Source organism: Sinocyclocheilus anshuiensis, unplaced genomic scaffold, assembly GCF_001515605.1.
Source record: "Sinocyclocheilus anshuiensis isolate Anshui unplaced genomic scaffold, SAMN03320099.WGS_v1.1 scaffold2012, whole genome shotgun sequence".
Classification (NCBI taxonomy): domain Eukaryota; kingdom Metazoa; phylum Chordata; class Actinopteri; order Cypriniformes; family Cyprinidae; genus Sinocyclocheilus; species Sinocyclocheilus anshuiensis.
The window spans coordinates 801125-811549 of NW_015555967.1; the positions used below are offsets into that span (position 1 = coordinate 801125).

The 10425-nt window shown below is 36.1% G+C and overlaps 1 protein-coding gene across 2 annotated transcripts in view; it reads right to left on the bottom strand.

Annotated features, from left to right (window-relative positions):
- The window catches only part of LOC107676032 (Kv channel-interacting protein 1-like), a 15924-nt gene extending 6791 nt beyond the window's left edge, over window positions 1-9133 (bottom strand). Inside the window, exon 1 of one of the 2 annotated variants that reach the window (XM_016470556.1) lies at window positions 8844-9133. In XM_016470556.1, coding sequence (XP_016326042.1) covers window positions 8844-8901 — 58 coding nt within the window. In that variant the 5' untranslated portion in view covers window positions 8902-9133. Of the gene's footprint in view, window positions 1-4600; window positions 4834-8843 lie in introns of those variants that run through there. The other variant, XM_016470554.1, reaches the window with a different exon arrangement.
- Between the last annotated feature and the right edge of the window lie 1292 nt (window positions 9134-10425).

Consider the following 10425-nt stretch of genomic DNA (forward strand, 5'->3'; position numbering starts at 1 on the left):
GTTGTTTGTCATTTCTCCGATCACAAATGCAGACATGGTTTTATGTTTACGCTGCGCAATGCAACGCAACGCGTAAAAAGACAGTATAAGTCATTATAATCAGTAATTATGTCCCCACTGGATGCAACAAATGCCTCCTTTATAATGGGTTTTATTGGATTTGTCTCGTCGCACCGGGACATGGCACCACAGTATGGTAGGGGCGTAATATTTCCGTCACACGCTTGAGGTATTCGGCCAATCACAACGCACTGGATCGCTGGCCAATCAGAGCACACCTCGCTTTTCAGAACGATGAGCTTTGTAAAAATCGACACGTTTCAGAAAGGTGGGGCATATAGGAGAAACAATAATGTACAGTATGTGGAAAATAATATGTTTTTTTAATCTTAAACCACATAAACACATTTCATTACACCAAATACACAAAATAATGTTATTTTTTAGTAACGTCTTATGACCTCTTTAAAATACAAAGCAGTTATTTTAATTGTAATAACATTTCACAAAATTACTGTTTTTATTGTATTTTTGTATTTGATTTTTGATCAAATAAATGCAGCCTTTGTGAGCATAAGAGAAAGACATGAAACTTTTTTTTTTTACCAACCCCAAACCTCTGAACATTAGTATGCTATACTGATGTTTCTGCTTATATGATGCTGGTTATTTGTGAGTTAAATTCATAGCTAATGCTGTTCTTCCTCTCTGGTTCCATGATTATGTGGATATAGAAATTAATAAACAGTTATGTAAAAGTGTCTGAAGCCTTTTAAAATAGTGCATGAATTGTATGGACTGCTTTATAAATGAGTTTAACAGCTGCTAGTCACTATTTACTTTCATTGTATTAAAAAGAGCAGCAATATCATTCTGATAAACATCTTCTTTTGTGTTCCATAGATAAAGGGACGTAATACAGGTTTAGAACAGCATGAAGGTAAGTAAAAGATGACAGAATTCCTTTCAAAATATCATTGTAATATCATCTTAAAACACAACTCTCCATAGTCAAATATCATTTTTTTTTTCTGCATTAGCAATTTTCAGATCCAACAACATCCTCTTCATTTCTTTGGCAATCCTGCTTCGGTCTTAATCTCAAACACATTCTGTCTCTTTGGAAAGACTGCAAACCATTTTAACCAGCTTCACAAGATGAGCTTGTAATGGAGAATATAAGCTTGAAGCTGAACTGAATTATAACAACAAAGCAAACAGCATCCATTAGCTAGCTATGTGTCTTGAACAACTCCCAGATATTGTCCGATCTGTCTGATAACTGTGATGAGAATGGAATGGATACATCTCACGGGAATGCCTAAGAGAAGCTTCTGCTTGTGCAAGAACTCAACAGGGCAGCCCCTCATCTCATCACTCTTAATTATCACCTCTCTTCATTTTAACACATGCAAACTGATGTAAGAGTGAGAATGAAAAGGGAAGGTGAGAGAAAACTAAGGGGAACACACCTAAGAAAGATGTAGTTTTAATTATCAGAGGGAGAAGGAGAGAAATAGACCAATTACCGATCCCCATTCACTGATTCATTTATTGTCTCCACGATAAATGTCTATCGATAACTTAAATTTTTTTACATTTTATTTCAGTTTCTCTATTACTTCATTTATTGCATTAAGAATATCCATCAATAACATGTTGAAAGCATTATTTTTTATTTTACTTTTTTTATTTCCCATATCTCCATATTCATTACTTCACTTATGGTCTGCACAGTGAATTTCTACCAATAAGTCAAAATTCATTAATTTATAATTTTTTAATACATTTCTTGGAAATTGAAATTGAAAAACTGGGAAAGAGGAATATTACAAATAAGTTGGGGGCTAAATATGTCTGTTTTTAGTGTGGGAAAGATCAGTAGAGAATGGAGGAGGAGTAAGTTGTCAGTACATGAAAAAAATAACTGGTAGAGTGGAAGAGCAACAGAGCACAGCATGGGACTGAAACGCTCTCTCTCCTTCCATCTATTTCTCTCTCTTCCTCTTTAATGCTTAAAACAGTGACAAAGTCCTTGAAAACAGCAGCAGTAGGAACACACTAAAATTAACTTTAAAGACACATCCTCCATTTAAGCAGCTATTAGTGCCATTAGAGTGCTTCCTCTAGCACAGAGATGGAGGAAAGTTAAAAACAACAACAGCACAAGTCTTCTTGTCAGTCTTTTCTTTATTGATTTTAAAACTGAGATTATCTCTGAGATTGATTATGTACATATTGAACTTATTAGGAAAATCACTGCATATTAAATTAGTTAGTGACAAGCAAATTGCAGTGCAAGTTTTGAATCTAGTTATGGTATAAATTAAAACGAAATAGTTTTAGCTCTTGTACGATTCATGTAAACCATTATTTTGCTTCCTCTGATGTTATTATCAGTGCAGAGATCACAGTCTGAAATGTAGCTAGATTTAATGGCACACTGGTTGAAATGAAAACCAGTAAATGGATGACTGGAGAGTGTTTTATGTAGTTAAATTTTCTAGTTATGTGTCAAAGTATTTTAATGAGCCGATTATAAACAAGTCAGGTTATAATCAAGTTTACTGCCATTTATTCTCAGTACAGGCCATGTAGAAGAAAATAATAAATTGCAGTTCAGCACCATGGCGCTACATATAAGAAGACCGTGTCATTCGAAGCCAGCCCTTGACGTCAAACTCAACAATATATATCCTTCTAGCAGGTCATTTACCAAAGCAAGCCGCCCACATTTAACCACAGGGAGCATTAGACCACAGTGATCTGATAGATCTATAGGGAAGATGTCAGAGAACAGTGACAAATAGCAAGCAAATAGTTAAACAGCAGGATGAATATTCATGAGCAGCTGCTGTAAGGCAGTGCAAATCACTTGTTACTGCAGCTCTAAACACCCCTCTCATTAGGACTGGGGTCACACCCCTCACATAGAGCTGAGAATCCAAGCAAAGGCCTCCAGACCAGTCAAACGTCTTGGATCACTGATCTTTGAATGGAGAAATGGTTTGCTTGGAGCCTAATGTCCCAAAGCATTTGTCATACGGTGAACTGTTTGGCTGGAGCAAAGGGAAAAGAAGACCATCTGCCAGATGGCAGCAGTTTATTACTTAATTTAATTTAGCATAAGACCATTTTAGGAGATTGTTGAGGAATAATTCACCCCTAAAATTGCAATTCTGTTCATTCAAATAAGTTGCTCCTCTTTATGTTGTTCAACACCATCAGTCATTCGAATCACAAGAGGTTGTGCAGAATTTTAATTCATGAGTATGAATTCAATTCATGAGTATGAATTTGAACTGAATCGATTACAGGAAGTTGAATAGGAATGACAGGAAGTCGAATTTACTGAATAATTATTCAAAGATAATAAACACAGGTAATGCATTTTTAGAGAAATCTGTTAAAATGTTATCTTAACATTTAAATAAGTTATATTTATTGTTCTATAATTTTATCTGTCTGTAAGGCCTTAAAGGCTTTAAAACACTTTCAATCCTTGGATTTTTTAGTTAACAATTATATTTGTACTTCAATTTATTACTAATCTATTTGGTTGCTTTCATATTTGAATTTATATTAAACTACATTCAGATTCATCGTATGGACACTTATTTGTGGAGCAGCCTTTTCATTTTTGGGCTGCTCAACAGCATTGCATGGAAAAGGGCAGCTTGGACATTTTACAAAATATCCTTTTTTTTTTCACAAAAGAAAATCACAATGACATAAAGGTGAAATACAGTATATAATAATAAAAAAATAATTTTGGGGAGAATTCTTATTTAGCTCTTCATAAATGAGGTATTCTATATCTAATAATAATAATAATAATAATAATAATAAAATAAATAATTTATATTTAAATGAACAAGCAGCACAGAGCTCCAGTGTTTCATAGATTCATCCATTGATTTGCTATGCAGATGGCCTCTAATTTAGTGATTGATTGAATAAATGACTGATGCATATTATTGCTCGAGTTTAATCATGATTAAACTTGTGATCCATGTGAATGGATCAAGAACAGTAGCAGTGCTGTATAATATTCCTGTGTATAATGCTGCCTTTGCTGTCATGTCGATCATAACATCCCATCATCTGCTGTGCCAAGCATTAGAAAGCTGTCTCCATGACAACTACACCATGGCGCATGTGAACAGGAAGAAGGTTGATATGTGAGCAGAGTGTTAAAACACCCGCTCACGTACAAAATGCCACACACACACCCACACTGTCGATGATGTTTATCTGTGAGGGACGAGGTTAAACCATCATTTGTAAACAGCAGACCGTGATGTGTTGCCTGTCAACTGCATATCTTCTCAACCTCGCATCCATTCTATCCTCTCTCAGCTCTTTAGTTTAACATTGTCTGTACATAAATCTAATTTTTTTAAAGTGTTATCTGTTTTTGAACACAAACAGGGCACTCTTTCTTTTCCCTAAGAGCTCTTTCAGTGACTAGCCATTGTGTCATTGATTTAGTGCTGTTATTGATTCTTCAAAACTCTTTCAGTCTTTCTCCATTGCAGAACCATTTAACAATAATGCATTGTTGAGTACGATTTGAATAATCTGTCATCAGTTAACATACCTCTGGATGGTTGTCTTTGTCTTGTCTGCATAGTCAGTGTGCCCACTACAGCTCCCATGTTGTCACCGCAGAGACACGCACGTTCAAACTAATAAGCGTAGAGTCCGCCAGTCTGTCTTTCTTTGTTGAAGCCCCTGCTCTTGTTTCCCTCTCCACTCTCTTCTCACTTGTCAGCGAATAAAGACAAGCTGGAATTTTCTTGCTAAAAGCATATGGTTCCTTTCTTGATGCCCCTCCCACAAATTTCACTTTCTCTCTCTCTTTCCCTTCATTTCTCTTTCTTTGCTATTCACTCTTGCTGTTTCTCCTTGGTCCCGTTTGTTATTCAGAGTCAGGTACTGTTGCTGTGCAGGCGGATCAGCATGAAGGGAAGCAGTAGGATGAGTGTTAGGATGAAATGCTCCTCTCTGTAGCGTACACATGCACACACATACGCAGATATTTTCCTTATGGAATTGCAAATCTCCAAACAAGCTGAATGTGGCAAGATGGATGATGACTTTAGTTCACACTCTACTGCTTTTAAATGCACAGGCATTTGTTGTTCTATCATGGTGGGGATGTTCCACTGACTTCTGTTGTTCTTATACTGGGCAAATTATGTTTTCTATCCCCTAACCTCACACCTAAACCTCACAGAAACCATTTTTAAAGAGATAATGCACTCAAAAATGACAATTATTTACTCACCCTCATGGTGTTTCAAACCCGATTTTTTTTTTCTGTAAAAAAACAAGATATTTTGAAGAATGTGTTTTTGTTCATACAAAGAAATAAAAATCCTGTTCAGTTTATAGTAAAGTGGCAGCTGTGGTTGCTAGAAATTGACCATAAAAATTGAGTGATGTTTAGCATATATTACAGGGTAGCATACTGGTGCCTGTATATTTTATAATCATATATTTCATTGTGTGATATAATGTTAACACACCAAGCTACAAATAATATTATTACAAATAATAAATATTAAGTAAATAACAGAAAATGCAACACAAAGCTGATAACAAAAAGTAAGAAGAAAAAATTATTTATATAAAATGTAATCATATGTCATGTTTCATGTAGGTAGTTCTGGAAATGCCCATTTACTGTTTTTCGCCATATTTATATAAAAAAAAAAAAAACAACAAAAAAAAAACACATTTGATAGTTTTGTACTGTAAAATTACGTATAATTTTATAGTAAGATTACATATAACCAATACAGTTAATATGGACAATTAACCAATTAACAGGTTTTCACTGTAGCATTTTTAGCCTTTTTTGTAGAAAAAATACAAACATTTTACAGTGTACCGCCTGCTGGTCACCCAGTGTTGGTGATTTTACTGCATTTGTGGAGACATTTAGTCCCCATATTGCAGGCAAGACCTAATCCACATACATCAAATGAGCTGTGGTGTGACTGAGTATTTTGTTTCATCATCCACTGTTCATTTCCAGTTATGAGCCTTTGTGCGTGTGTTCGTTCGCAATTTAGTGACTCAGATAAGAATGTTTCATGGATCAAGTACTCTAAATTTGAGTTTGTGCACTGTACATATACCATTTTAATGCTTTGTAAGCGACCCATATACTCTTGTTTGTTTCGGTATTCTCTCTCATTAGTGGGGAACTGACCCCACAAACTTTTCCGATTAAAGAGATGGAAACAGAGATCAAGTAAACAGAAAGGGGAAGCAGAAAGACAAACTACAGAGGAAAACAAATTGCCGCCGGGAGATATCTGAGTTTCAAAACAGCAGGTCTGTAACCTTATTAATAATCCAAAAAAGATGAGACTTCAGACGGACAAGCTTTGGGCTGAGAGTTTGGAGAGAAGTTGAAGGTAATAATTACATAATATCAACCCGCACCGCTCTGTATTACGCAAATCCAGCAGGACTGACCTGAATATCAGGCCAAGATATCCAGCAATATCCTTATTCTAGCACATAGACATATGCACTCCATCACTACAACCCTGTCTGCACAAAACACAACACCCTGAGATTGTACCACCTGCCTCACACAGGATAAAGATGTTGGTATCAACATTCAAATTTAATCAGAACACATTTTTTGTTGATGTAAGACGTTTGTAATGCTTTTCTCACTTTGGCACTCGTCCTTGGAAGAGAAACAATGATATCCAGCAAACGACTGGCATGTGTGAAATCCACGCAGGGAGGTGTAAGCCTCTTTTCTCACTCAGTCTGTGTCAGACGTTCCTTTGCAGACGCCTCATTGAATCTGCTAATGCATTTGGGAGATGGTTACAGATGATTGGCTTACACTTGAAAAGCTATTCAATTGTGCAAATAACAGCCTGAAACCTTGTATCATTGAGAAACTGTAGTCATAGTAATGTTGTTAAATAGGGGTTTGCAACAGCGGTACAGTAAGAAATGGCATAACATAATTTTACCAGCAGTGCGGTTAAAAAAACAGCAATATGTTTGGATTATGCATGTTTGGATTAATTAATAATTCATCTCTTCTATTCCTGCGTGTGCAGATTGCCATTGTTTCTGCAGCGTTTCTTAACAAATATAAATCATATTACAATAGTGTTGTAATTGTATTTTTTAAGCTACTGATCTTTAGATTGCCTCAAAAAATTATTGAAAACGTTCTACTTTTAAAGTTCAAGCATGAGATGGAAATATTAACATATTGATATTGATATTAACATGAACATATATTAATATTTTAATATTATTTGTTATAATAATGCTTTGTTTGTATAGTGCATTTCATGGAAGCTTAAAATGAATAAAATACAACCAATATAAAGCATTCATATAAATTAATTCAAGCATGTGACATTAAATATCACTTGGGTTTGTTTGTAATGCTAATTATTTTATTTCTCAAGTATTGATAACAGAATTTTATTTTATTTATATTGGGGATGAATAACCAATAAGTCTTCCACATCACTAGCCTGTTTGAAAGGTATCTAAAAGGAAAGTCCATAATGTACAGTTATTACTAAGTGAGTTAAACTTGTGAGTTCAACACATACACAAATACAAATATAGTATTGAAACAGCACAGCTGCAGTGCTTTATAGGCCATTTCTACAATCTACAAAACTAGAGTTACACTAAAGTTGAAACTGAAATCTCCTAGTTATCATCCTCACATTTTTTATCCCCAACTCATGAACCTGAAGCAATGCCCTTCAGAAATCCAGCAGAAGTTCTAGTCCGGCAGGGCTGAGTGCCAAAGCCGACACACAGTTTGCATCTCTAGTTATAAACTCACAGGCAGCTCCTGTAACTCCTAGGGATTTTAGTGAAGACTTCAAACAAGCTTTCTGTCTTCCTGCCTAGAACTCGTAATCCTCTTGGCTCCATAATCTTTCTTCAGGTCTCCGGTGTGTATATACTGTATGTGTGTATATGAAATGTGGCTCTCTCTGTTGCTCTTATGAGTGAAACACATGCTCCCACATGTGAGTGCAGTGGTGTTGGTGTTGATTTGTTGCAGTATTGTTTTAGCATATTCTGTAGCACATTAAAGCTGTGGAGAATCGTAAATGGTAAATTTGCATGGAGTGTACGTTAATTAACCTTCGAGGCATAAATAATCACTAACAAACCGCCTTCTCTTTTTCCTCTATTTATGCATTTTCTTATCACATACTTGCAGCCTCATCGCTCCGCTTTTCAAATCCTTCAAATCGCCTCCTCCATGCTCTCAGCTCTGAGCATTACAGGAGGTAATAATTTCGGAATAAATGGCCATATAATACTTTCATAACCCATAATGCCTTGTATGGAGCCCATGCCAGCATATGCCAACACATTCACTTCATCCTTCCTTCGCACATGCACATAATGCACATTGACTTTATCGAAACTAAATTAGGCTAATTAAAATTGCTGTTTGCTAGCCCTTTTGAGATATAAATTCTGGCATTTGTGGAAATTAATAAAAAATATTCTCTCTATGAACTATTTTTCCTTTATAACACAACCCCAAGAGGAGTTGTTTCCTGTTTTAGCCAACTTCAAGTGGCATTCTGTTGCAATTTTGTTTTCCAAAAATTATTTAGGTTAGACACACACACATAGAGACATTCGAGTTACACATTAAGTAGAACAAGAGTGATGCATGAATAAAAAAGTAATATATTCTAATTATCTTGATCTACTCGTCCATCACTCCTTCATTCTCACAAACAAATAGCCTAACTTTACCAAAAACGTATTAATGCAAGTATTTCCAGCTGGTTAATATATCAATTGGATCCTACCTGTCCTGAAGGTGACCTGTTTGGTGTGCATAGAGAAGGTCCCAAACACTACACCCATCTTCAACAGAGTTCTTCACTTTTTCACTTTCCTCACGTTAGATCTTGGCTTGAAAGAAGCACTGGTCCCTGTTTTTGTCTTTATCTCTTGATCTTTCAACTCTCTTTCACTCTCAGGGTTGCTGGTTACTTAGCTCTCGCTCTCTCTCTCTCTTTCCTTTGCGTTCTCTATCTATCATGTGGACTCTGAAGGCTGCTCATCATTTCCTGAGCTCTTATTGGGGGATGAGAGAGACATGGAAAGAGAGAGAGAGAGATGGTGAGCGGTTCATTTAGGAATACTAGTGGAGAATGAGGGAGTGATAAAACTGCGTAGTTAATAGGTCTATCCAGCAGTGTAAGAACAGACTTGTGAAAACAATACCAGACTTTGTCTAGCAGGTATAAAAAGATGATCCTCTTCAGTCAGAGATTTTAAAAGTGAAGTGTGTCATTTCTGTGGCACTAGCATCATCGAAGAGAGTTGGGAAAGTAAGGAATGTTTTCCAAACAGGTTTCCTAAACATTGTCTGCTATTGGTCAGTCAAACATTTTGCCCCACCCCAAATTCACACCATTGGTTGAGCCAGTGCTGCTGTTGTCAGGCTAGTCGGAATGCTCAAACAAAGTTATTGTTTTAATATTGTCACAAAGACACAGTGTTCACACTTTTTGAGGAGATCAGTCTACAAATGACTTATTTATCATTGATTTATAGTTGATCATATTAAGCTGCATATTGAGATAGAAGAAAGTATTTTTCCATGACATTTCTAATGTTAATATTAGAAGATTTGAATACTATTCATATATGTCAGTAATCTGGTATAGGTAAGACTGCTATAGCCATTAAGACATATTGATGATGGTTTGCCACTGGAGAGAGAGTCATATTGAATGAGAGAGTCATATCCGCTTTGCGTCGTGGCCACATCACCACCTCGGGTGTGCATTATTTTCTAATAATTCAACGGCCCGTCGTCTATCATTCCTTACTTAACTAGTCTTACCTCAATTTGCAAGCTGGCCTTGTGGCTCATGTCGGTGGTCTGCCACGCAGTCTAAACAGAAATAATGTTGGCACTCCGACAATGTTGTGGAATTTACAAATATTATTCTAAATGTTGAGAAAAGTAATCTAAATATGAAAATGTATAGAATTAAGTGGTTAAAAAATAAACTATACCTGTTTGAACACTCTCGTCTCCTCGTGGTCCACCATTAAAGGGGTCATATGATGTGATTTCAAGTTTTCCTTTCTCTTTGGAGTGTTACAAGCTCTTGGTGCATAAAGAAGATCTGGGTGTTCGTCCAATCACAATGCACTGGGTCAGCTGACCAATCAGAGCAGTCTGCGCTTGTCAAAGGAAGGGGCTTTGTTGAAAATGACGTGTTTGAGAGAGGCGTGGCATAGAGGACCTACAATAATGTACAGTATTTGAAAAATAATGTTTTTTGAACATTCTTTAATCAAAACGGAAATAATGTGCAAGGACCGGAAATAGGATTAACTCATCACCAGTGTCAATTATGTCAACTCACTGTA